The sequence below is a fragment of the Taeniopygia guttata genome, chromosome 1 (genome assembly GCF_048771995.1).
Source record: "Taeniopygia guttata chromosome 1, bTaeGut7.mat, whole genome shotgun sequence".
Classification (NCBI taxonomy): domain Eukaryota; kingdom Metazoa; phylum Chordata; class Aves; order Passeriformes; family Estrildidae; genus Taeniopygia; species Taeniopygia guttata.
In genome coordinates, this window is record NC_133024.1 from 28248969 (window position 1) to 28275807 (window position 26839).

Below are 26839 nucleotides of genomic sequence, written 5' to 3' on the forward strand. Positions count from 1 at the left end.
CCCATTTCCTGCCCTAAATTTACATGACCATAACAAGCTGCTCTTTTGCACACCTGCCCTGGTCCTCCTTGGAGGCAGCTGCACTACGCTGGAGATAGCTCATTCTCCACAAATTGCACCGGGACGTGATGGATGGAGGCGACAGGCAAAAGATGAAGCTATTATTATCACTCATCCGTGGCTCCTTGTCCTTCTGAGGCTGAGAACAATTCCCAACTTCATTTAGAGTGTTCTCTCAGAGGGATTTAAGGGTTCGGACACAGTCCTGAGCTGCACCTTCTCTATATTTAGCCCTTTTTATCCGTCCTCGACATCCTGCCCCTGCTGTTTGATCTGCCTAGGGCTCTGAAAGCCCCTCCTCTGGTCGTGCAGCTTTACAGAGCAGTGAACTGGCATTCCTTTGCTAGAGCCAGAGTTGAGAAACAACCAGAGAAGGGAAGGGAGTAGTGAAAAAGCAGGAGCAGTGAAAGGAAGACTGGGATCCGAGGGGTAACAAGAAGGACATGTACAGCCAGCTTCTCTGGGAGCAGAAATTGAAAGGGAGGGAGAGCAAGGTTCCCATCTCTGTGCAGGTATGGGTGGGCAAAACCAGAAGTCTACAAAGAAAAATTAGGGCAGGTGGATGGACAGCAATCTCAGAGAGCCAAAGGTGTATGAAAAAACAGCCTGAAGAACTTGGGAACCAAGCAAAGGAGGCTGGAAGGAGAGAGTAAGAGGCAGGAGGTTACCTAGCAGGAAAAGGCAATCCAATGCTTAGGATTGATGGATCACTTCTGAGGAACGCTGGAAAAGGGCAAAGTGTGGGCCACAATGGTAGGGCTGGCTGCACAGGGTGGCTGGAAGTTCAGGTATGCCACTTGGTGTGCTGTAGGCTGTGACCAGAGCTGGATGGAGCCTGGCAGCCTCACTGTACACTGAAACTGAGGGGCAAACATCGCAGGAGAAGGAGGATGTGCAGCCTCTGACTAAAAGCAGCAAGGCATTCCCCAGCATCTCCCCGCTCTGTCAGTCAGCTGAGAGGTGGAGTGGAATGCCAGCCCTTTCCCAAAGGAGGGGAAGTGGATGAAGGTGGGCTTTCATGGCTGGGGTCACTCAATGAGGTACAACTGTGCATCCTTGCTGGGAGAAGCCCCCTCATCACTGCTCTGTTGGAATAACAGAAGAAAAACTCTGTGGAATGGGCCCAGCTCAGGTGCTGGTCTGTTCCTGTCCTTCAGTGTAGCTGCAGGGGGCTGAGGCTGGCATTTCCAGGCGTGGCTCTGGCACCTTCCTCTGGGCCCTGGCAGTTTCTCCTGCTCCCTCACCATTTGCTGGGGCTGGCAGCCCCATCCAGTGCATTGACAGCAAGCAGGGAGGAGTCAGCAGCGCTGTGGCTCTATCCAGCCCTGCAGGCAGCAGGCACAAGTTTCTCTCTGCAGAGTATATCCTGAAATAGCTTCCTGCTGGGATAGCCTCCCAGAAGCTAGAGGAAACCTGTATCTCGTTCTCTTTCACTCAAAGCCATGCCTCAGGAATCATTGAACAAGTAAAAACTCACTATGCCCGGGGGATCAAAGGAAAACCATGGAGACATTCAAGGGAAGGAATTCTTAATGGAAACTCAAAGTGCTCTATGAAGCAGCAAGCAAAGGTGGGACTTGGGAGCTGTCTGGATGTGCATGCCCACAGCAAGAGAGCAAGTCTGGCATGGAAGGACCCAAAGGCCCACTGACCAGAGGAAGTGAGGCCTTCAGGCAGCAGGGATGGAAGTGGTGTGACCTGTAGGGACTGGGAGAAATTCTGCAGATGCTGCTGGAACATTTCTTGGGCAACACCTGGAGCATATCTGGACACTCACATCTATCCAAGTGAAATGTTGGATCAATTAAAGATCACGTTTGTCCACAAAAGTGGGAGATGCTAGAATCGCTGCTGAAGATTTAAGTGCACATAACAAGAGAGAACAAAAGAGATATGTTGCATAAGGATACAGTGCACCTGCATCTTGGATATGGATTACAGTTCTGGTTCCTGCCCTCCCTGCAAAAACGTATCATCACTGCTCTGTAAACTGAAAAAAGCTCATAGAACAACAGAGACAATAGGATGTAACAGCTTACATGGGAGGAATGACTAAGTTTGCTCTGCAGTCTGGAAAAGAGACGGGTATGACAAAGATGTATAAAATACCAAGTGATGCAGAGGTGAATAGAGACCTGTTATTTACTGATTCTTCCAACTCAAAATATAGCTACTGTCAAGTGGAGCTAGTGCCACTGGGAAGTGATAGAAGCAGGAGCTTCTTTGCAGAGCCTGCCACCCAGCTGTGGAAGTCATCACCATGGGGTACTGAGGAGGCTGAACTTGGCATGGGCACAAAAATGGTATGGACAAATGCACAGAAGAAAAGTCCATCAAGGACTTGCATACAGTAATGCTGCTCTAGCTTTGGACGTCAGTGAAAAGCTAGGGCTGGGCAAGTAGGAGATGTACTCCTATCGGCTTATGTTATTCTTAGATCTCCCTAGGCATCCACCTTGCTTTTTATTTTAATTTGGTTTGGTTTTTTTTGGTTGGTTGGTTGGTTTTGGTTTGGTTTTTGATGTGAAACTGGGAGGGAACCCTGAGAGAGTACCTCAAAAGCTCTGTAGATTTTCTTGGTGGTCAGAGAGTTGGTTGGTCCTACCTGGTGAGGCTTTGCTTAGCACAGGCAGTAGGAAATAGCCAATGGGCTCCACCCATGAAGTTTCTTCCTCCTGGAGCTGAGATGGACAGCTTGGCCATGAGCAGGGAGAAGCTGACGAAAAGGACCCAGGGTCTGGAATGGAGAGGTTAAAAATGAGTGGACAAGTGTGGCCAGAACCTCAGCAAGAGGTTCTGGAGTTCTTTAGCTTTCGTATGTGTATGTGTAAGCAGCATCCAAGACAAAATGGATCTATGACCAGGCCCAGCACAATATTCCCAAATGCTGAGGATTGTGGCCAGATACAGCACGACATGACTGAGTACTCAGCCAAGAAGTGGTCACCAATCCTTTACCAGAGATACCTGCATTTCCATAACTGAGCAGTCACATTGGTGTGCTGTCTAACTCACACCTCTCTCCTTTGATCTGTCTCCCCAGAATCCAGGCTGCCCCACGTGGAGGAGCCACCCCTAGGTCAGAAAGATGGGGGAAATGGAACAGATGAAGCAGGAGGCTGAGCAGCTGAAGAAGCAGATTGCGGTAATGCTGGCAACAGTCATGAAGCTGCTGAGAGCGTGTCTACTCCCCAATGCATGCCCAAACTTTCCTTCTCAGCTGCAAGATGGAGTTGGGCTTTCTCCATCTACATATTTGGAACCCTCTGCGGCTCTCCACAGCCCTTTAAATGCTAATGGAGGTCTTCCCGCCATGGTGGGGGGAAGAGCAGTAGGGGAAGGGAGAGAAGAGGGGACAGGGGTCCCAAGAGTATAGTGAATCCCCAGGATCTTCTGTCTGTGAGATAGCTGGTGTTCGGTCAGGTGGGAGGGTCTATGGAAAGGGTGTAGAACAGCAAATTTTGGCTCACCTTCCTGACAAATGACTGGTGTCAAGGTGTCCTAATCATAAATAAAGATCCCCCTATGCTGGCCACAATCCAAACACAGCAAAGCCACAATTCCTACTTCTAGTAGCCCCCAGACTATGACCCCAATTTCATGCCTTCCCCTCATGTTTTTAATCTCTCTCATCTGCTGTTGTCTCTTCTCCAGGATGCCCGGAAAGCCTGTGCAGACACAACACTTGCTCAGGTAAGGGACAGGGCTGCCTGGGCAAGCTAGCACCACTCTGAGGGGCTTTTGTCCTGCCAGGAAGGAGTTAGGAGGCAGAGATGTGGAAAGTAGTAAAACTCCTGGAAGTCCAAGATAAATTCTTTCTCTCCCACCACTCTTTCTTTAGATTGTGTCTGGAATGGAGGTCGTTGGGCGCATCCAGATGCGGACCCGAAGGACCCTGCGGGGACACCTGGCCAAGATCTACGCCTTGCACTGGTCCACAGACTCCAAGTGAGAGCGCTGCTGCTGATCTGCTGGGTGCAGGACAGCACATGGGTGTGATGGGCAGGAAAGCTCTGATGGGAAGAAAGCTACTAACATGATCCTGTTCCTTTCCCACAGACTTATGGTCAGTGCCTCACAAGATGGAAAACTGATTGTGTGGGACACATACACAACTAACAAGGTAGGAGTCAGGTGGCTGCAAACCGGGATGCTGGAGTGGGTGTCCTTGACCTGTTGCCACTGCTGCCAAGAGTCCTGACACAGTTTCTGGTCCTCCCAGGTTCATGCCATCCCTTTGCGTTCTTCCTGGGTCATGACCTGTGCCTATGCCCCCTCTGGCAATTTTGTGGCCTGTGGAGGCCTTGACAACATGTGCTCCATCTACAGCCTCAAGTCTCGTGAAGGCAACGTCAAAGTGAGCAGGGAGCTCTCAGCCCATACAGGTGTGTTTGCTGCCTGCCTGCAACTGGGTGCCCCCTGCTTCCAAACTTCAGCCTTCTATCCCTGCCCCTTTTTCTCACATTTGCTTGTTCCCGCTTCCCAGGATACCTCTCCTGCTGCCGATTTCTTGACGACAACAATATTGTGACTAGCTCTGGAGATACCACATGGTGAGTGCTTCTTCCTGCATCCTAGTGACATGATCTCTGCTCTTAGCACAGCAGCAGGTGTAGTCCTTCTGCTCCTCAGCACTCCACTATCTAAGGAGGAATTGCTCCTACATGGGGAGGCCACATGGAGCACCTTAGGAAGCCTGATCCATTCTTCCTCCCTTGGCAGAACAGATGCTTCTTTTCTCACTGAGGCCAGGTCAAGCAGTAGGGACTATGTCAACAGCTCTCACAAAGAGCAGTGTCACTTATACCAGCACAGAAAGAGTTTTAATTTTATGTGGAGCACTCACACGTTCTCCACTTCTCAAGTCTTGCCCTCTGTGCAAGGGACACTGCAGAGGCAGTTCCTTGATCCTTTGGTTCCTGCTTCTCAGGGTTTGCTGTGCTGTGACTCTGAACAGTCCTGAGTCTTTATTCACCCATCCCAAAACCTGCTTTGGAATAGCATTTTGACCAAGGATAAGCGGCATTTCCGTCAGAGATCAGTGTTACACAGGATTTTGCCCAGCTGTGGTTTGGGATCCCCTGGAACAAGAGCTTTGCATCTTACAAGCATGGACACAGAAGACCTTCTTCAGCCGTTTTCTTTTTTTTTGCTGTTTGTGTCCCTCTTACTGTCTCCAAGTATTCCCTTCAGCTGTTACTCTTATGGGAATATGCCAAGCCTCACACACCCCCAGCCTTAGTCTAACTCTGTTTCGGCAAAAGTATTGCCAACAACAGCTGTGAAGATATCTCCTGTTGTATACAGCTGACTCCAGGGATGCTCTCACCCATTTTCCTGTGCAGTTACCATGGCTTCCCTCCTTTTGTTGCGAGTGGGGCAGCTCTTCAGCCCAGCTGTAGGTCTGCTCTGCCTGGGCTGGCTCTGAGACCTTCTCTCCTCTCTTGTCCCCTCCTGCAGCGCGCTCTGGGACATCGAGACAGGGCAGCAGAAGACTGTGTTCATTGGTCACACTGGAGACTGCATGAGCTTGGCCGTCTCCCCTGACTTCAAACTCTTCATCTCTGGGGCTTGTGATGCTACTGCCAAACTGTGGGACGTGCGGGAGGGCTCCTGCCGTCAGACCTTCTCAGGGCACGAGTCCGACATCAACGCCATCTCCGTACGTATGCTCCCTGCACAGTGCTAGGGAGGAAAATGGGGGTGGAACAGCTCCAAAACAGCCCTGGGACAAGGTTGAAGGAAGCTGTCACAGTCATTAGGGTAACAAGGGTCTTAGACCTTGGCCCCATGATCCAGCCTGAAGCAGAGAGTGCCCAAGCTCACTGAAGTTTGGAGGAGGGCTCTCCCCAGGCACCAAAGTACACCATGGTCTGTGGAGCTAAGCACCCTGACACAGGTGCTGGTGCAGCTTTGCTCACAGCAGCTGTTGGGAACTGTGGTTCAGGCATGCTCCAGCAGCTCTGGCGCAAGGCACAAGTGAGGCAGCAGGAATACCTAACTCAGCTGGGGTCAGCTCCAGACAGAAGAGGTAGGATCATAAGGAGATCTTCTGAAGATTACATTTCCATGGGAGGCTGCTCAGACATTTAGGAGGAAGCACCTCTCTCAGAGCTGCAGAGATGGCAGGACAAGACACATGGCAGACTAATCCTTGAAGCTAAACAAATGCCAGCTCCCTGCAGTCTGCTGCTCAAAACACCTTCCACTGACACCAATTAGTGTAACTTTTTCAGTTGCCCCATGGCTACATTGCCAGCCACATGGTCTTCTGCCATACCTGCTCCTGAGGAGCCCTTTATTTACTCCTCAGAGAAAAACCACAGAAAATGATCATGTATGAGAAGGTTGGGATATGAAGATCAGTCAGGGGAAGGCTCTGGTAGCCAGAATTATGTCAGACCTCAGCTGAGGGATAATGGGTGGACACTTGTGAAGGCCCAACCTAACACCTGGAGTTAAAATAATCCTTCCTCAAGCACTGAGATATTTTGCAACAGGCCATTGGTTTTATTGGAGTGGAAGCGGTTTATTAGGCCTTACGAGAAGTATCACACTTCCCCTTCAGCAGACTCAAATTTTATGATCCAGTGTCTGACCCCACCAGGTTTCCCTGCCTCCGAGCCTTCCTGGTGGTTAGCAGGGGGGCGGCGAGTTGAGGAATTCCATCGGGATCTGAGGAAAACCTCATTAAAACGTGGCGTGTGCCCTCCCCAGTTCTTCCCCAACGGCGAAGCCATCTGCACCGGCTCCGACGACGCCACCTGCCGCCTCTTCGACCTGCGGGCGGACCAGGAGCTCATCATGTACTCCCACGAGACCATCATCTGCGGGATCACCTCCATCGCCCTCTCCCGCAGCGGCCGGCTCTTGTTCGCTGGCTATGATGACTTCAACTGCAACATCTGGGACTCCCTGAAAGCAGAGCGTGTGGGTGAGTGGCTCCTCCAGCTCCCTCTTTCCCTCCCTGCAAGGCCTCCTGTCCCTGCCTTAGGGATAACAAGGCACTTATTTTTCCTAAACATAGGAAGACATCCTATACTGACTGAAACCAAACAAAGCTCCCTCGTGCTTAGGGAGCACATCAGATCTTGGACAACTCTCACTGGCCTAGAAGAGCTATTGTTTTTAATGTTAAGGAACTCAAGCCTTTAAACAATATTGTTTCAAGGGGGACAAGAAGGTTCCCATTAGCTAAAACTGCTCACAACCACCAAAAGAATATCTTACTTCCTCCTAGTCTGCTAGTTTCAGGTACTCACAGTGCCACTTGGTGGCCAGGCACCAAGCCAAGTGTGCACCTGGGCTTCCATCCAACATCTTTGGGTGCTCTGCGATGCTCACACACAGAACACACGGCATTTTTCTTTCAGATGTGGCCCCTGCCCTCTGAAAAGTCATGAAACACAGCCCACCAACAGCATTGCTTTTCTCAGCCTTATCAAGGACCCCATTCTATCTTAGTCTTAGCATCACTCCAGGGTGAAAGCAGTTGTGAAAGCTGGCCATACCTTCCCAAGAACCCTTTGGGTGGTGGCTGTACGCCACACACAAAAGTTCTTTGGCACGTTTGCTCCTACTCTCCCCATACTGACTGTAACAGGTTGTGCAGGAGAAGGCAGGGCCACACACGGCCTGTAGGCACAGCCTGTGATGTGTCCTCAGCAGGGCCACCCCTGTCACCTCTCACAGGCCCCCCTTCACTCCCTGACCTCTCTTCTTTCCCACTACAGGAATCCTTTCTGGCCACGACAACAGAGTGAGCTGCCTGGGGGTGACGGCGGATGGCATGGCTGTTGCCACTGGCTCCTGGGACAGTTTCCTCAAGATTTGGAACTGAGGACAGCAGCAGAAAGGGGATAAGCAGCAGAAGCACGGCCCACAGCCCGAGCCCACACAAAACAGCATCATCAGCTGAGCACAACAGAAATGCCTACCTACCACTCCCACTTGTCTCTAGACACAGGTCACTTGTAGGAGTCTCCCAGAGATCAGGGAGGAGAAGCAGGGGGAGCTGGGGAGTAGGAGCAAATGCACTGGCCCTTCTCTCCACCTCTAAATAGCCCCAGCAGTTTCCAGCCTTGTGCAGGCTTGAAGACCTGTTCTTTATGTCTCAGGACTTTGCAGTACAATTCAGACACCCTGCACCTTCCTTCAAACACCTCTACCTGCACTGGTACCCAGCCTCCTCCTTCGGGGGGCCCCTCATGCAACACCCACCCCAGACTAAGCTCTCTCTCTGCTTTAACTCTAACTTCTCTGTGCAGCTGTCCTGTATCCATGCAGACAGCCCCAGAGACACACTGGATTTGTGATTTCTATGGCACCGCCTCAAACATAGAGTAAATTTGGCTCATTTTCATGGGGGAACACCTAGTTCAAGTCCTATCTATGCATAAAGTGGGGAAAGGCAGCCTTCAGACCTGCCAGAATAGCAGGGAATATATTTATTCTTTTCTTAGTTCAAGTCTTATCTATGCATAAATGGCAGAAAGGTAGCCCTCAAGACCTGCCAGAATATCAGGGAATAATATATTTATTCTTATTTGTTGTCTACTTCCTGCTGTTCCTTCCCTCTTTGCCTCACTCCTGCATTGTGTGGTGACCCTATCTAACCAGTAGCCATCAGCCCATGTTTTCAAGTCTGTTTAGATCTTTACAGCCCAGGCAAATAAAGAAAGCTCACAGAAGCACTGCAGGCTGTGTTCTTTCCAGCATTGCAATGAGCTACTGCTAACATAACTATTTTCCTGTGCATGTTGCCTGCTGGTCTCAACCATTCGACACCTCATCCACAGACCTTGCTTTAGCTCACATCCCCAGGGGAGGGTGCTCCTCACATGCTGTAGTTGAGAAGAGGTTTAAGTTGGGATCATGGGATGAAAGTGCGTCCTTTCAAAGCTTGGATATTTTACTAATTTACAGGACACAGCCATTTTTTTTCAGCCCCTATTCCACTTGTTGGCTCCGAGTAGCATCCTGGGGGACCAAGGCTCTGCTAGGGAGAGCTGGAGATCAACAAGGTTTAGTAACTCACCAACAGAAGGTCAATATTAATGGACAATGCCATCTCATGTTATTTTGGATCTCACCCTGTGTTTTTTTTTGGTGCTGAGCAAGCACAATATCAGGACATACAGTCAGCAAAGGTTGAACACAAATTTATTTACTAGAGATAAAAGCTCTATGGAAAAACCAGTACAACTGATATACAATAAAAGAGACAAAGTCTGTGCTGTACATTAGACATGACAAGCTAGGAAGAAGAGGGAGAAATCTTTCCCCAGCAGGGATAGGTGAGAAACATGACCACTGCTTTGGGGTTTCAGTCTATTGTAGGATTTCTTCCCTGTAAAAAATTCTCAGAACATAGGATCAAATTACAGCAAAATCCTAGTTCTCCACAAAAGGACACTGCTGGTTCTCCTTGTTCAAGTCGCTCCAAGCACAGTTCCCAGACTTAAGGCTCCTGCTTAGATCCACGTCCTTCTTCTCCCCAAGGTTCTCTCCCAACACGTGCCTCTTACCCTAGAGAAATAAAAACCCAAACACAGAGTGAAAAACACAAGTTAATTGAAGGTTAGTTAATTCTCAGCAGAATATGTAGCCTATTTTCAGGCCATTCAGCTTGGACTCTCTTGTGACAATGTACAAGAGTAAATTTTTCTACAGCCTAGAGAGAAAGAATGCACTGAAATGGGCAATTTCACAGTAAGGCCAAAGACATTGAACAAGACTGACCCACAGAAAAACATTTGTGAAGTTACTAGTCTCTACAGACCTGGGAGGCCACAATTCTCAACTAGGACCCTACAAGATACAGAAATTGAAGGATGTGGCTTTTTTTTTCAGCTCAATCTCCCTCCCTCAACATGATCCATTAAGCTTTACCTGGCGAGGGGTGGGAGCACTGGGAGAATTATCATCTCGTAGAATGCTGAGGGGAGAGCGGCCAGTTCCTCCAGATGTTGCCATTAATTTGTTGTTGGGCTTGTGTCTTACGGGCTTGCTCACTAGTTGACAAAAGGAAACACACCAGCACATCACAACAAGGTTCCAAGGTCCTGGATTTTAAATGCTTCCTAGCTTTTATCAAAGGCTTACCCAAGGGCTTTGAGGCAAAGGGCTCACAGAAATGTTGATGTTGGACGTGAACTCTAAAGGACCTACTCCAGCAGAGTCACCTAGAGCCCATCATCCAGGACCATGTCCAGGTGTCTCTTGAATATCTCAATGGATAGAGATCCTGCAACCTCTCTGAGCAACCTGCTCCACTGCTTGGTCACCCTCATGATGAAAAAAAAATGTTTCCTGATATTCAGGAACCTGTGTACCATTGTGTCCCCTTTGCCTCTGGCTCTCTCTTCTTTATACCCTTCCTTCAGGTATTTGTATCTATTAAGAAGATATCCACTGAGCATTTTCCTCTCCAGGCTGAACAGCCCTAGTGCTCAGCTGTTCCTTTGAGGAGCAGTGCTCAGCACAGAGCTTTCTGAAGCGCAGTTTGCATCCAAGTCTCTCAGCACTGTTCGGCCTCAGCACAGAGATGTGCTGCCCACCCTTGCTCCACAGCTCTCCCCAAGGAGAAACTCTAAGGTCCCTCTGGGCAGGTCTCCACAGTCAAAAACCCATCTCAGGGAGGGGAAAAGTTGTCGTATACCTCTTGATTTAGAATGCAGTTTAAAAACAATTTCTGGACAGAAATCTGTTCGGTAACGTAGCAGTTCCCATAGGGTGCCCCGGCCGCAGAGTCTCCGGGTGGGGGGGGGCACAGCCGAACTGGGGGTAGGGGCACGCTCTGGGGTGGAGCACGCCTGGAGAAGGCACCGGGAGCCCCGCCGTGCTCACAGCCCACCCCGCGCAGCCCTCCGGGCACACGGAGCCCGGCCACCCCGACCCCGAGCACTTACCCGAGGAGAAGCCGTGTCCTCACCCCCACCCCGAGCACTTACCCGAGGAGAAGCCGTGTCCCGCAGGGCGGCCGGGCCGGGCCGTGCCAGGGGAGACCGGCCTCTCCGCCTCCGGGCCCGCGGGAGGGGAGCTCCGCCGGGCCGGCTCCTCGGCGGGGCCCGCCGCTCCCGGAGGCGCCGGCTCCGCGGCCTCGGCGCCGAAGGCCTCGCTGAGCTGCGTCACCAGGCGGTCCACGCTGTCTGCCGGGGACGGAGCGGGACGGGGTGAGCCTCTGAGTCAGGCAGCCCCTCATCCCGCCCGCCCACGGCGGCTTCACTCACCACTCGACACGGCTCTCATGGGCGTGCGGGAGATGCCGGGCGTGGGCGACCGCGGGTCCCGCTCCTGGCCGATGCCCGCCGGCGGCTCGGCGGGGCTGGGCTGCGGGCTGCCCGCCGGGGAGCTCACAACCTGCGGAGAGGGCAGCCGTGGGGGCGGAGGGCCGGAGCCAAGCAGGGGGAAGCGGCGGCGGTAGGGCGCCTACCTCGATGGGGGTGCGCAGGATGCCGGCGGTGGGGGAGCGGGGGTCGCTGACGTGAGCCAGGTGCTTGTTGCGGGGCGCGGCCGGGGTGGCGGGGGCGCTGCCGGAGGCCCCCATGGCGGCGGGGCCGCTCTGCGCCCCGGGCCCGCCGGACGCGCCGGTTCGAATCTCCCGCGCGCCGGGCGGTGCCGCCGCCCATTGGTCGCTGCGCGGGGGCGGGGCTCACCGCGCCACGCCCACCGCCCCGCCCCGCCAGCCGGTCCGCTCCGCGGTCCCCGCCCGTCACGTCCCGCCTCGCCCCGTGTCAATCTCCCTAGACAGACCCGCCCCCTCGCCCCTCGCTACGCTCTTATTGGTCGAGGAGCCCGGCACCGCCTCCCGCGATGGCCGGAGGGCGATTGCTATTGGTTGAGCCGGCGGGTCGGCACGGCGAGTCCGGCCTCCAGCCTCGCTGCCGATTGGCTAGGACCCGCCTGACCGCGCTGGGCTGCGATTGGGCGGGGCGGGGCTGTGGGCGGTGCCGCGGTGAGCCGCTGTCATGGCGGAGCTGAGCGAGGCGCTGCTGTCGGTGTTGCCGTCCATCCGGGTGCCCAAGGCCGGCGACCGCGTCCACAAGGACGAGTGCGCCTTCTCCTTCGACACGCCGGTAAGCGCGCCCCGCCGCCGGCCCGTCCGCCGTCCCGGGCTGCTCCCGCCGCGGCCGGCTCCCACCCCGCCGCCAGCCGGGGCGCAGCCCGCGCGGTGCCTCATGGGATTTGCAGTTCCCCGGCGGCCGCGGCGGCCGCTCCCGGGCGGCGCGTAGGGCCCTCGCGGACTACTGTGCCCGGCGTGCCCCGCGGCGCGCCCCGCCCGCCCGCTGCGCGCTGGGGGCTGTAGTTCTGGGGCCGGGGCGGGCGTGGGCAGGGCTCTCGCCCCGATCAGCGGCAGCCCGGCCCGCCAGCAGCCCCGGAGAGGGAGCGCCCCCAGCCCGAATCCCCGTGCGGGAGCCCGCCAGGACTTGTACCCCAGCGGGGGGCGGGGGTCGGGCGCGTCCCAGGCCTGCCCCCGGCGGCGGAGGGGCGGGCCGGGGGTCCCGCCCTGCCCGGGTCCGAGCCACCTCCCCGCCCTCGCCGCGCAGCGTGGCCCGGCAGGCGGGGGGCGAGGCGCTGCTGTGTCATTAAGATGGCAGTGGTCCCTTCTCCAGCCATCTCCACCCCGCTGACATCCCTGCGCTTCCTGCGCTACCCCTGCTCGGCCTGAGGGGACCGGAGGCAGCGGGAGGGCGAGGTGCCCCTTGAGCTTCCTCACGGGTGCCCGGCCGGGCCGAGCCCTAGCCCGGCAGAAACGGGCTGCAGCGGGAAGATACGGGTCCTTCGAGGCAGCAGCACATGGCATCCTGGCTCTTTCTCTCCCCGAGCTCCACAGTGATGCCTGACCCTGCACTGCTCACTCCGTCTCAGTCCCAGCAGCTTCTGAAAGCTTCTTAGTGGTTCCACTCCGTTCCAGCCTCTGCATTTGGGTTCCCTGCCCCTTCAATCTGAAAAGGGTATCTGCTGAATGAGTGGGTGTTTTCCAGCTGCTGATGGGACGGTGGGGGCACATTCTGTATCTGTTTCCAAACTGCTCACAGGCTTTTGAACACAACAGCAAAAGTAAACGGTGGCCTGTCAACCTTCCTCACACTGTAGCTTGGCAGCATTCCCTATGGCACTGGGAGTCACGCGTTTGGATAGGGTGCCACAGTTTTGCTGGTAATGATTGTACCATGCTCTGAACTTGTAAACTGTGCGTACTAGGGGCCTTTTACAAGATAAACTCTTGTGAAAACTCAGGCTTTCCTGATTTGGTAGCATCCTGCCATAAATGAACATGCAAATAGCTTTTTTAATACATCATCATGACGCGAGTACCTGTTCTTCTGGGACAGCCAGGCTGGGGCTTGCCATCCTATTTCTTTCTGCTTGTGGCTACTATGTAGGAATGAGCTGTTGCCATGACTTAAGGAATAATGACTAGTCTGTCATGTCTATCCTAGCAGCTGGAATGCCATTCCTTACCACCTCCCTTCAGTTTTGTCCCTCCTTCCTTCCAGGAGTCAGATGGCGGCTTGTATATCTGCATGAACACGTTCCTGGGCTTTGGGAAGCAGTATGTGGAAAAGCACTATCAGAAAACAGGCCAGCGGGTCTACCTGCACCTCAAAAGAACACGTAAACCGGTAAAAAAATGAAAATACATGCGCTTCAGCTTGTTCTGAAACTGAGAGCCAGGCTGTGTCTGTGTATTCCATCAGATACAGTTTGCTCTTCTGAGATGCCGCTGTTGTTTTTCCTGATGAATTGAGGGACACCAGTGCTCCAGTTCTGCTTATGCTAAGTTGTCATATGGATTGCCCATGTTATGTCTGCCTGGTTTCATTCTCTTTTCAGAGTAGCTTGATTTCAATCCCTAAGGCTTGCCACAGTGTGCCTGTCCCCTTAACTCTTACTTCCCTATTTCTTCTCAATGCCACAGAAGGAAGAAGACACCAACTCCAGTGCTGGGGACCCCCCGAGGAAAAAACCAACACGCTTGGCTATTGGTAAGGAAGCACCTGTGTGCTGTATGGTGCCTGTGTTCAGCCAGTCCTCTGGAGCTGCTTGGTTTGTCTCTTTTGCTTTACACTTCTTGGCTAGTATCCCTGGACAAATTCAGAATTCCTGTTTTCCAGTGTGTCTCAGGTGAGCAGTTTCTGTAGAACAGTCTTTAGGGTGGTAGTTGTGTTCTATATCCACAGTTGCATCTTGTTTTCCGTGGATAAATATGTTTTTTATCCTCTGCCGTGATCCCACGTGCCTGGCTCAGGTTAGTGTGGAGATCACCAGACTGGGACTGTTGCTTAAACACAATGTGCCCAGCATGGGGCTGAAGTAAGTTTGAGAAAATATATGTCTGAGAAAAGTAAGTTTGAAGGTTCTGGGAGGTAAACTTTCTTTTAAAATCCTCTGATATTGAACTAGCATTATTGATATAGATGGGGAAGAAATTAATGGGAAATGCTGCATTAACATTTTTGGTTCATTAGGTCTTAAAAAGCTGATACTGGAGGAAATACATATGAACATTAAAACATAAAAAATATTTTTAATGTTCCTTTTTTTGGAAGAACAAGGCCAGTGTTCCATTACTGTCTTTCACTGCCTGCAAGGGCTGCTGTGGCCATCAATGGAGATGCTGCTTATTTGGAGCAGTCTCAGCTGGTAATTTCTGAGCCATTATGGAGACAGATAAAGGAAGGGACAGGAACATTTGTAGCAGTAACAGGTTCTTGGCTTGCTGGAAGCTGACCACTAGAGGGAAATCCAGAATCTGGACTGTGAATGTCTTGATTTTGGCTCACTTTTTCCCTGGTGAGGACGCCCAGTGACTTGTCTACTGCCAGAACACAAATACCACTATCAAGTCTGGCAGCTGCTCCCTGTTTTGCTGGTGAGCTGAATAGATCCCCATAGATCACTTCTGGCAAAATTGAGGCTGGAGTCTGTTTCTTCAGATAGCCAGTGCTTTTATGTATATATATGATTATGCTGCTTTGGGAGAGATGGGGCCCAGTCTGCATTATGAGTTATTTCTGCATCCTGAATTCTACAAAGGTCCTGCAACAAGTGTTGTCAGTGGGTTGGCAAATACCTGCCTGTGATAACAGCTTAGTGGTGTGAATGGAGCAGGAGAGAATAAAATAAAGTATTAGCCCTGTGAGGCAATGGTCTCAAGTTCAGGAGAAGTTTGTTTTTTTATATCTTTGTTTTAGCTCAACTCTAGTGGTATAGCTAATCCTGACACAGGAGATTTTTTTAAAGTACTAGAAAGATTTGCAAACAAAATGTAGCCCTTGATCTCTCTGTACCTCACTTCCCCTCTCAATAACAAGAAAAGATCTACAGTGCTTGCCTCCTATGCCTGCATGTTGGTTGATGGACTTTTGTGGTGTGTAGTGCTTAGGTACCACCCTGGAAAGGGAGGCAGTGTACCTCAGGGCAAGCTGGTGCCTATAGACCCTCTTCCTCATCTGGAGCCTCAGAAGGTTCACATGACCACCTGAGGGGACCTCAGCAGTCTGGTTTAGTTTGTTTAGAGTTCAGGATTTGTGTAATGCCTTGCAGGGGTTGTATATTGCTTTACTCTATGAAGTAGTGACAGGAAATCTCTGGGCTGTGCTGAAGAGGCACAGAAGAGGATTATATAGGTATCTTGTTGCATGATGCTGGTTTTCTAAAATCTTTGTGTTCATACATAGCAGTTTGTGCATAGTGTAAAAATTGTAGGTATCTAAGAGGGAGTTGCAGGAGATGTCATGGGACTGGATATTTTTGACAAGGATGTTTTAATGAACTACAGAAGTGATTATCAGAACTGTGATGCACACAGGATTCTTGAGGCAGAAGCATTGAGCTGCAAAAGCTTTTATTCCCTTCAGAGATTTGTTGCAGCTGCAGATGCTCAGATATTTGTTGCAGAGATTATTGCAATCACAGCATGCATTTTTTTCCAGAAACAAAGGAAATTCAGTTTAAAAACACAGGGGGTTTAGGCTGCTAATAAGCCATGTGTCTTCTGCCTGTTTCCTTTTGGGATGTAGGATGTGAATACCTGCAGAACAGAGAAGGCCAAGCTTTTCCTCTGAGTACCTACATAGTCCAAAAACTGTAGGTGAGAAAATCTGCAGAAACTGCAGATGTTTTGGTGAGCATCCATGATGACTCTTTACAACTGGCAAATAACCTTTTACGTATGGATCTCCAGTTTCTGGTACAACCTCTGGAAAGCACAGCTAGGCGTGCATAGAAACTACTGTCACTGTACCTTTGCTCAGACTTTTTCTGCAATTCTGGGTGTTCTGGTTCCAGAGGAGCTCCTGGTTCTTCTTGCTTGAATGCAGGACTCTAGACTATCCTTTCTGGAAAAGGCAAGAAAGAAAGAGAGGCAGGCTTCTTAAAGATGCTGATAGACCTGACCTTTGCCCTGGCTTACAAGATGATCTCTTCATGCACATCTCCATTCATTGTCTTGAGTATTCTGGTTAAGGTTGAGCACCAGTGCTTTATCTTGGCTCTCTTCTGGCCAGTGCCTCTCTAGAGGAGGTTTGGCTTTCTTCCTAGTTGTAGCCAGAGTCTGGAGATTGTTTTTGAGCATCTGTAAAAAGAGCTGGGGAAAACAAAATCTATTGTCACTAGGCTTATAATTGTTCCTGTGAAGTCCACAGCACCAGCAGAAGCTCTGGAATCCAGAAGTGGAAGAAATATGTGGATCACTGATTTAGATCGTTGTCTTAGTCGTGGTGCCTTATCTCATGTATGCTGTAGGGAAAGAAGCTTTTCAAGCTCTTTGGTTTCACCTGTTACTACAATGTTTTTTCTTCCTGTAGGTGTAGAAGGTGGATTTGACATCACAGAAGAAAAGTTTGAATATGACGAAGATGTAAAAATAGTAATTTTGCCGGACCATTTGGATATTCCACGTGATGGGCTAGAGGGACTACCAGACATGGTGAAAGACAGGGTATGTATGGGTGGAGGGCTGTGTTTACTGTTGTTGAGGAAATGTACCATTATAGAGAAGGAAACTACCCTGTAAAAGGGATCCTGCAGAGCTGCTGTGAAGTCTCAGCTGGCAGTCATCAGGATTGCTCTGCACTTATACAGTGCTGTATATTACAGAGTCCTGGCTTGTGTGTGACTGAGGCTCCCAAAAGTCCCAACCGACTTGCCTAAATGTGGAGTGTGGTGGCACTGGAAGCCTCTTGTGCCCTTACTGTGGTAGGCCAGCCCTTCATGTTTTCTCCTGCTGTCCTGATTCCAGATTGCCAGTGCGATTGAGGCCATCCTGACAGCAGATTCAGCCTCACGGAAGCAGGAGGTGCAGGCTTGGGATGGGGAGGTTCGACGTGTTTCCAAACACGCCTTTTCCCTGCACCAGCTTCAGAACGATGTCCGCATCCCACCGTGGTGAGCAGAGTACCAGAACTTGCTGTGTCACTTGTGTCACAGGCCCTTCTTCTGTGCTGGGCTGCGGAGCAGATGAGACTTCTTTTGTGAGTCTCCAGGTGTGCTTGTCACAGTAGATTCAGGGGAGGTGGCAACTAGGGTATGTCAGGATTCTCAGTGTTCTGTAGTAAAAGAGGAATGAGATCGCTTTATACTGCGGATGTTGCAGTGGGCAGCAGTGGTGAGGGCTTGGGAGGTAGAACCCAGAGGTTTTCCCTCTGATCTCTTTTTCTCTGTTCCTTGTCAACAGTGGCTGGAAGTGCAGCAAGTGTGACATGAAGGAGAACCTGTGGCTGAACATGACGGATGGAGCCATCCTCTGTGGTCGGCGCTACTTCGATGGCAGTGGTGGCAACAACCACGCGGTCGAGCACTACCGAGAAACCGGCTACCCGCTGGCTGTGAAACTGGGAACAATTACTCCTGATGGGGCTGGTGAGAAGGGTTAGGGAGGCCAGGCACCTCTCAGGCTGATGCAGATCTCTTGCAGGTATCAGGGTGGTGTTGGCCATCTTGTGACCTGGAACACGCAGTATCATCCCATTGTGAACTTTCCCCCTCTGACCTGCTTCTTGTGTGAGGCAAAGAGAGAGCTGATAAAAAAGCCTTGCCTTCCTCTGCCTCTCCCTTGTAATTGGGAGCTTTCAGAGTAGTTATCCAGGTTGCCATCTGATTTTCTGTGTTGGGGTGTTTATCAAAGAACCCTGTGTTCAAATCCTGAGTGGAGAGTATATGGCACAGTAACCCACTTTCATTACTCCTGGCATAAGTGTGCCTCTGTACCCTGATTGGTGACAAAGTTGTCTTGTCACATGTTTAGGAGGAATCTCAGTATTCTGTCTGTTATGTTATTCTGCTGAGAAAGGGCAGAAAGCCCAACAGCTCAGTTTGTCAAAACTCCCAGTTCCGAGCACTTTCTTGATTCAGCTGTGAATTTGAGATCACGGGCCATTATAAGTTACTTTTTTTCCTGTTTTCCTGCATAGATGTCTACTCCTATGATGAGGATGACATGGTGTTGGATCCCAACCTGGCAGAACACCTAGCACACTTTGGGATTGACATGCTTAAGATGCAGAAGGTGAGGAGGAAGTGGTGTCCCCTGTAGGCCCAGGGAGAGAGAGAAGCACTTTGAGGTGTCTTTGCTGGATTCCAACTTTCTGTGGCTATGCAGAACCATTCCTGTCAAGAAACCCTGGGTTTTTTTGGTCACACAGAGACATGTCTCGTCTGCCCCTCTTCTTTAATTGCCTTTTTTGCCTTTCTTTCATGTCCCTCAGGATTATTTCCCTGGGGTTATGTGTCAGTACTGTGGGCAGGGAGGCTCCCAGGTACTGGGGGTTTATTTGTTAGTGTGGTTTCCATGCCTCTTTCTAGGGAATGGTTCAGCTTTCTCCCATATTTATTTTTTCTCCTCTTTCTGTCCCAGCTATTCATATATATGGAAACAATTCTTGTTTCTTCCTCCTCTACTTACAGAATAAAACAGAATGGATTTTACTCTGTTTCTCTACAGCATTGTTGTACTTTCCATACCTGTGATGTTGCCTTGAGTCCTCTTTGAGCATTTTCCTGTTCTTTCCCTCTGCAGACAGACAAGACGATGACAGAACTGGAAATAGACATGAACCAGCGCATTGGCGAGTGGGAGCTGATCCAGGAGTCTGGCGTTCAACTCAAACCCCTCTATGGGCCTGGGTACACTGGTATCCGTAACCTGGGCAACAGTTGCTACCTCAATTCTGTGATGCAGGTGCTGTTCAGTATCCCAGACTTCCAGAGAAAGTAAGTGAGCTTAATCACTCCTTTCCATTAGTCTGGGATCAGTGCAAAGTCCCCTAGAGCTGGGAGCTTCTGTTGCAGTAGTCATCCTCAGAGCTGCATTTTTACCAGGTGAAGCTGCATATCCCTTAGATTGCTCTGTTTTGCTCCACAGGTATGTGGACAAGCTGGAGAAGATATTCCAAAGTGCACCTTCAGACCCCACACAGGATTTCAGCACACAAGTGTACGTAGAATTTTGGTGAGAGAAGGAAGGCTGAGACTGCCTGGATGCATCCCCCTCTGTGCTGCTTTGCTCCAGGGTTCTCCCTCAAGCCTCACCTCTCTTTCTTTGCCTGTCACCAGAGACACTGATCCTCAGTGATCAATAAGGATCTAAGCCAGGGAAGTTCAGCTGAATGCCCTAGATGGAGAGCCTGTGTTCATGAGAGGCTCTGAAATGTATTATGCGTGTTAAACTGGGGGGTTTTCTGGGAGACAGCTTCTGTCTGCATAACAGTTAAAAGGGGCTTGCTGTCTTCAATGGAGGGAGTTTATAAAAGGGATACATAGGTTTAGGCAGCTTTATTCTCAGTTGATAACTTATGTATGCTTAAAGAGGCTTCCCTCCAGTGTGGAGAATATGCAGAAGAAGGAACACAAGATTTGGGAGGGAGTTGCATTTTACCTATGTTATGTCTGTGCTGCAGCTGCTTTCAAACAAGCATGTGGAAGTTTGGGTGGGGAGGAATGGAAGGTGGCATTTGTGGACAGGGAGTTCATTACAGGAGGATTCTAAATTTGGGCAGCCTGGAGTGAGGTGTTCACTGAGGGGGGATTAAGGTGAGACAGCAAGAAAGATGATTGCCTGGGCAAAGGGAGGAATTGGTAAGGTTTGGTTCCAGACAAATGGCAATATGGCAGTAATGATGGGGAAGGACTGGAGTGAAATGGAATAGCAGAAGGGTCTGAGCATAGGAGTAAATCACTGAACACATACTGTTGTCCATTAAGTGCCTGATGCAGTCAATCTTTCCTGTGGGAAAACGTGATCAGTGTGCTCACAGCAGTGCTATTTCTGGCGCAGACAATTTCTCTGTGCCCTGTTGTCTCCTGCAGTCAGACACTGCTCCATTCCCCCGTCAGGCTGCAGCTCAGCTTGGCTGCTGCACAGCTGCCGTGTGGCTCAGCACCAGCTGTTCCTTCGTGTTCTATTCAGTGTGCAAGCAGTGGTTGAGATTGGCACCCTAAAGCCCTGGTAACTTTGAAGTCAGTGATGTCTCCAGGGGCCGGAGAGCAGACCACAATAAGATAATCTTGCCTGGTGCAGCAGAGAAAGCTGTTATCTATGAGACTGACAGCCCATGGCAGTGTTAAATCTGGATGGGCTGATGTGGCTCCTGGAGCATGTGAGATTGAAGAAACATTGATGCTAACAGTGACTTTGTCATTCCAGAGCCAAACTGGGCCATGGACTGCTTTCTGGGGAGTATTCGAGGCCAGCTTCTGCAGATGGGGAGCAACAGTCTGATCAGAAGGTGAGGCTTGGGTATGGCATCCTTTTGATGCATGTATTGCATGAGGTATTGTGTGTGCTACATGGCAATGGAGGAAGAACCCTTTCTGAAGACATATGCTGGGGTTTGTTGCAAGGCCTGTCACCTGCAGAAAAGCATGGCTAAGAATAGAGAGCTACCTGCCAGGACACATGCTTGGCAAATTATGACCACCTTCCTCTTCCACATTGTTCTTTGCAGGGTATGCAAAATGGCATTGCTCCACGCATGTTTAAGTCCCTCATTGGAAAGGGGCACCCAGAATTTTCCACTAACCGACAGCAGGATGCCCAGGAATTCTTTCTGCACTTCATCAACATGGTGGAGGTAATGGTTGAGTCTATGTGACAAATCATGGAAAAGTCCAGCTTGATTTTCTTCATACAGCAAGGGGTGAGGAGTGGAGGTGAGAAGCTGGCAGTTGGAGCAGAGAGAGGGAAAGAACACAGGGAAATGGGCCATCTAGCACCTGCCAGGGTGGAGAAGGAGAGGTGCTTGGCCATGTTTTCAGAGCTGATTCCATGGAGAAGTCTTTTTTGGGAGTGGCACAGCTGGAGGTGTAAAGTTTCTTCTGTAGGAGCAGGAATGCCATGGTTTCCTGGAGTACAGAAGCTGGCTTTAGTTTCCTCTTTGCTGTCTTTTCGGGGGTACTGGGTACAGAAGTGAATCCTCTTCAGCCATGTGCTGTGTGACATCACTGTTACTGCAGGTTGTTTTTTCTGCCATTCTGTTGTTACATCTGTCCTTCAATTTCTCCTTCCTCAGAGGAACTGCCGCAGCTCGGAGAACCCTAACGAGGTCTTCCGTTTTCTGGTGGAGGAGAAGCTGAAGTGCCTGGCCACAGAAAAGGTGAAATACACCCAGCGCGTGGACTACATTATGCAGCTGCCTGTGCCCATGGATGCTGCACTCAACAAAGGTCAGTAATGTGCCTACACCAGAACAATAGCAAGCCCTGTGTTTGTATATTATACTATTCTTACAGGGCTCCTTAAATGAGAAAGGGACTTCTTTGCCTCTTCTGAGGCCAGGTCCTTCTCCTGCTTTTGTGGGATCGGGCTGATTCTTCAAAGGTGGTGTGACACGGTGATGTCCCTCTAGAGCCTCTCCCTCGGCCACCACAAGCTGGGCTGTGATTCAGCAGCAAACCAGGAGTGACTGCAGTAGCAGAACTGTGCTCTGTGCTCCGTGCTTGATGGCGTGTATCTATAGGCCTGCTCTGCCTCTGGGTGTAGCTTACACCAGTCGCTTTGTAGGTGGTCCTTGACTCCCCTGCTTTATTCTCTAGATGAACTGCTGGAATATGAGGAGAAGAAGAGGCAGGCAGAGGAGGAGAAGCAGCCTCTGCCTGAGCTGGTGCGAGCCAAGGTGCCTTTCAGCTCCTGCCTAGAGGCCTATGGAGCTCCAGAGCAGGTGGATGATTTCTGGAGCACAGCCTTGCAGGCCAAGTCTGTGGCTCTCAAGTAAGTGTGTGTCAGCTAAGCTCTGATGAACTGGCCATAGCTGCTTCTGTGGGGACTTGTAGTGGCTTGGGGGAAGAGCCATTATTGAAGCTTTGTAGTCCCCCATACCCTGGGTCCATAGAACATTGAAGCAGAGAGGGGATCAGTCCATCAGTGCTGGAGTGGTTACCCTCAGTAGGCAGAGCAGCAGTGCTAGTGAAGTCCTAGCCATCAGATTTCAGTTGCTGAGGGGCTACGAAAACACAGAGATATTTCAGAAAACTAGTAGTTGTTACTGTAAATTTAAAATTTAGCTTTGAAATCTGCACTGACTGTATGATGACGCTGATCTTACACTATCTCTAAAATTTCTTCAAGTTTTAAGCTGTGAAGATTTGAGCAGAACACTTGAGTGTAACAGATGCATGAGTTCTTTGAAAGAATGCTAGTTTAAATGCTAGTAGCAAGGTTTAAAAAACAGATTTAATTTTTCTCACTGCTTGTAGCACATGCAGCAGTGCAAAGTTGAAGTGACAAAATTACAAATGTAAGCAGCTTTCTGCTGTGATGCTGAGTGTTCTTTTGCAACGAAAGTCATCAAAGAGTTGGAAGTGCTTTTCTATACTCCATTATTAATAGATTGATTAATTAAATTATTAAACAAATTCTCTATTATTAAGCAATAGCTACTATAAACAAATATCACATTGAAAAGTAACATTTTGTTTTAATTTTTACTGAGTTGTATTCAAACACTTTACTGTCACTTAATTTAGTTCTACAGCATGTTGCAATTATCACCTGGTAATGAGTATCTGTGTCACTTAGAAGTGCTTCTCCCTTCAGAAACATTCCCCTCTGTTTCATAGCTTCCAGACACTTTCCCCCTCATATTGTCTAACTAAAAAATGTTTTGTTGTATTTGGTTAACTTAAAATTCACTGCTTCTGTTTCGTATCCAAAAAAGTGCTCTTATGCTTGAAAGCTTGCCAGTTCCTGCATGTTCTGTTGCTCTAATAAAAGACGTTATTTCCACTACATTCCTTAAGGGTTAGACTTCTAATTAAACAAAATCTGACCAGGTTTGTAAAATACAGGATTGGAAGGTAGAGCATATGTACAATTTTTTCTCATCTCCAAGATTTGCATTCCATCTCATCAGGGCTTCTGTCTTAGAAATAGTTCTGTGTTTGAGGAGCTTTAAGCTCAGTATAGAAGAGCTGCACAGACAGGTGTGTCCCCCAACTTGCTGAGGACATGGCTCTGTCCTGCTCACTGATTTATTGGATCAGCTAGATACCCTCAGTCTTTGCTGACCAGGTATTTAAAAATATTACGTGTCTCTTTCAGAACAACACGGTTCGCCTCTTTCCCAGACTATCTGGTCATCCAGATCAAGAAGTTCACCTTTGGTCTGGACTGGGTGCCCAAAAAACTCGGTAAGGAGGATGAGAAGTACAGAGCATATAGGTACTGGGAGTCACATATGGATATTGTGGTCACTGCTGCCAGGAGGAAAATGACTGTCCCAAAAGTTGCTGCAGGCATCCCCAGGGACTTACCCTTCTACATCTCCCAGCCGAGTCCTTTGTTTCTGCCTCTACGTGGAGGCTGAGCAAGACCATATCTTGCAGATGTTTCCATTGAAATGCCAGAGGAGCTGGATATCTCTGCACTGCAGGGAACGGGGCTGCAGGAAGGAGAGGAAGAAATGCCAGACATCGCACCCCCACTGGTGACACCAGATGAGCCCAAAGGTAGCCTGGGGTTCTATGGCAACGAGGACGACGACTCCTTCTGCTCCCCTCACTTCTCCTCTCCGACATGTTAGTGATTCTCCTCCTCTCTTCCTGATGCCTGATTCATTTCCTTGCTCTCCTTGCCTTGTGTCCCATGCTAGCAGTTTCCCACTTGCTCAGACTTTCCCTGTCCTTTTGTCAGCGATTGCCAGCTGCCTCCCTTGCATGCCTGTTATGCAAGGGTGTTATGCAAGGGAGTTTGTTGATTCCTGTTCTGTGCAAGATGGGGTGGTGTGTCTGGTGCATTTAGAGGAGACAGAGCTGGGATTTATACAGGATTTAATTGGTAGGGGTATTTAATTTTTACAAACCACAGTGGGAGGTCGGGTTCAGAGCCTAGGGAAGAGCCAGTGCTCCTGAGTTCATGGGTTGAATCATTTTGTTCTTTGCCTGTGTGTGAGACTGCTCTTCTGAAGAAGAAAGTTGGCTGAGAAAAGCCAAGAGATGGAAGGTGGTGTGAAATAAAGCTAGGAAGTGGTGGCTTTGGAGGCTGTGTGACATGAGACAAAATGGAGCCAGCAGGGATGGGTGGGAGTGGGTGGCTCTAACTTCTGTCTCCCCACAGCACCCATGCTGGATGAGTCGGTGATTATCCAGCTAGTGGAAATGGGCTTTCCCATGGATGCCTGCCGCAAAGCCGTGTATTACACAGGGAATAGTGGGGTTGAGGCGGCCATGAACTGGGTCATGTCACATATGGATGATCCAGGTATGAGGCCGTGGGCATGGTGAAGCTTACTGCTGCTTCTGGGCTGTTCTTGTGTCCCACTACCACAGTGGAAAACTGAAGTAGTTTGGACTTGGGCTGTACCCTCTTGGAGAGATCTGATTACTCTGAGCTGTTTTGTTTCCTGCTGCAGACTTTGCTAACCCATTAGTTCTCCCTGGATCCAGTGGGCCAGGGTCAACTATTGCCTGCCCAGACCCTCCTTCGGAAGACAGTGTGGCCACCATTGTCTCCATGGGCTTCTCCCGGGACCAGGCAATGAAAGCGCTTAGAGCCACGGTGAGAGGCATGGGTGACATCAGAGTGCAAGGATTTTCTCAGGAACAGGAATTCTCAAGTTCACTGTCGTCTTCTTCCTTCCAGAACAACAGTCTGGAGCGTGCTGTGGATTGGATCTTTAGTCACATCGATGACCTCGATGCAGAAGCTGCTATGGATATCTCAGAGGGGCGCTCGGCAGCTGAGTCCATCTCTGAATCCGTCCCTGTGGGTCCCAAAGTGCGCGATGGGCCTGGAAGTGAGTTCCAAGCCATAGGAATGTGGATTTTGGGTGCAAACTCAACATGCTTTGTCATTCCTGATCCATGCTGCAGGTTTTAGCAGCAGCTACTGCAGAGCTGGTCTGGTTATAGAGGTGGAAGCAGGGAGGAAGAGGGAAGGAACGGCAAAGTAGTCTAGACCCTTCAGGCTGGATGAGTGTTACCTGGAAGCCAATAAGAGAGAGGTTGGGGAAGGGCCATGAAGTGAAAGGAAGGGCTGTGCTGCTTTTGTCCAGTGGTTCTGGGAGGCTTTTTTTGCTCTTTTGGTTCCCACTGAAAAAAAGTAGTTCCGGTTTGTGCACAGAATTTGTGCCAGTGGTGCTTGGCTCCTGGGTGCCATAGGGAGGCAAAATCCCTGCCTTACCCATCCAGGAGCCATGGCCCAAATAAAAAATTGGAAGAGAGAAGCCTAAATGGAAGTCAGCATCTCCCATTTCCCTCTGTGTTTGGCCTTAAGACCACTGACAGTCACACTTGATGGGGATCCACTTCTAAATTATTACGCAGCAGAGCTTCCTTCATGGATCCTTCTCTAGAGAGGGCCTTGCACAGGATGTTAGGGTGTAAGACATCTTTCCCTGACAATCATCTCTTCCCTCCTTCTTTCAAGAATATCAGCTGTTTGCCTTCATCAGCCACATGGGCACTTCAACTATGTGTGGACATTATGTTTGTCACATCAAGAAAGATGGCAGGTAAGGATTTCCACAGTGTAAGGGAACTGAGGTACTGGTTTAAATCCCCAGCCTGCCCTGTTTCTTCAGAAGTCTTGGGGGGTGGGGCTGAGAGCAGGCGAGTGCAATCGAGTTGTGTCTTAACCATGAATGGCATTCCTGAGCTGCACTTATGCCTGTTGCAGGTGGGTGATCTACAACGACCAGAAAGTCTGTGCTTCTGAGAAACCCCCCAAGGACCTGGGCTACATCTACTTCTATCAGCGGATTCCCAGCTAGAACATCCTCTTGCTGTGTGTGGTGGGGGGAAATTGGGCTGAAACTGTCAGGGGGGGAAAGGGGTGGGGGCAGTGAGGGTGGGAGCAGGGTCCTTCTCTTCTCTGCTCCTTTCCCCAGTCCCTTCACCGCCTCTCTGTGGAAGACACAGGGATACAAGAGTTCACTGACTGATCGACTGGGGGCTGGAGCCCCCGTGGACATGAGTGAAGGGGGTTTGGGGGGTTGGGAATATCTGTTTCTATAGGAAATGTCCTCACTGTCCCCACCCCCGTGACACACAGCCCTAGTGCTTCGCTGCTTGGTGGGATGATACCACCTCCTTGCTGTCCTGGAGGAGAGGAGGGGGCTTGTGTGTACGTGTGGCTTGTGAATGGGGGGGTTCCTCCTGCCCGCCCTGCCGGGCGGGGGCGTGGGGCGGGCAGCAAGGCGGGCCACGGGCAGCGCTTTCCCTTGTGTGCCCTTGACATGCCAAAATACACGAGGGACAAAATAAAAGCCGAAATTCCCCCCTGGCTCCTGTCTGACCCCGCCTGGCTGCGGGAGCGCGCGGGCGGGGCGGGGCGGGGCTC

General features: G+C 50.5%; 3 protein-coding genes across 4 annotated transcripts; 2 read left to right on the plus strand and 1 right to left on the minus strand.

Moving 5' to 3' along the window:
- The first annotated feature begins 3072 nt into the window (after positions 1–3072).
- GNB3 (G protein subunit beta 3) lies at positions 3073–8032 on the plus strand. The gene is made up of 9 exons (XM_072925984.1): positions 3073–3205; positions 3715–3753; positions 3902–4008; positions 4120–4183; positions 4283–4445; positions 4547–4613; positions 5521–5722; positions 6778–6994; positions 7794–8032. The coding sequence occupies exons 1-9, from the start codon at positions 3149–3151 to the stop codon at positions 7898–7900; spliced, it is 1023 nt and encodes a 340-aa protein (XP_072782085.1). The 5' UTR covers positions 3073–3148; the 3' UTR covers positions 7901–8032.
- A 1173-nt stretch (positions 8033–9205) lies between these two features.
- On the minus strand, positions 9206–11689 carry CDCA3 (cell division cycle associated 3). The gene is made up of 5 exons (XM_072925985.1): positions 11495–11689; positions 11292–11421; positions 11013–11210; positions 9952–10073; positions 9206–9588 (listed from the first exon to the last, which is right to left on the minus strand). Exons 1-5 carry the CDS (start codon positions 11606–11608, stop codon positions 9454–9456), a joined length of 699 nt encoding a protein of 232 aa, XP_072782086.1. The 5' UTR covers positions 11609–11689; the 3' UTR covers positions 9206–9453.
- Positions 11690–11979: 290 nt separating this feature from the next.
- On the plus strand, positions 11980–26783 carry USP5 (ubiquitin specific peptidase 5). 2 transcript variants are annotated; one of them, XM_030267252.4, is made up of 20 exons: positions 11980–12137; positions 13563–13688; positions 13985–14051; positions 16875–17008; positions 17309–17454; positions 17744–17928; positions 18480–18574; positions 19085–19278; positions 19430–19501; positions 20711–20792; positions 21012–21137; positions 21576–21729; positions 22099–22273; positions 23603–23691; positions 23887–24078; positions 24617–24760; positions 24912–25057; positions 25142–25295; positions 25928–26012; positions 26177–26783. In XM_030267252.4, the coding sequence occupies exons 1-20, from the start codon at positions 12030–12032 to the stop codon at positions 26268–26270; spliced, it is 2568 nt and encodes an 855-aa protein (XP_030123112.1). In that variant the 5' UTR covers positions 11980–12029; the 3' UTR covers positions 26271–26783. The 2 variants fall into 2 exon arrangements, with proteins under 2 accessions (XP_030123112.1, XP_030123114.1); XM_030267254.4 differs by having other exon boundaries at positions 23887–24009.
- The last annotated feature ends 56 nt before the right edge of the window (positions 26784–26839 follow it).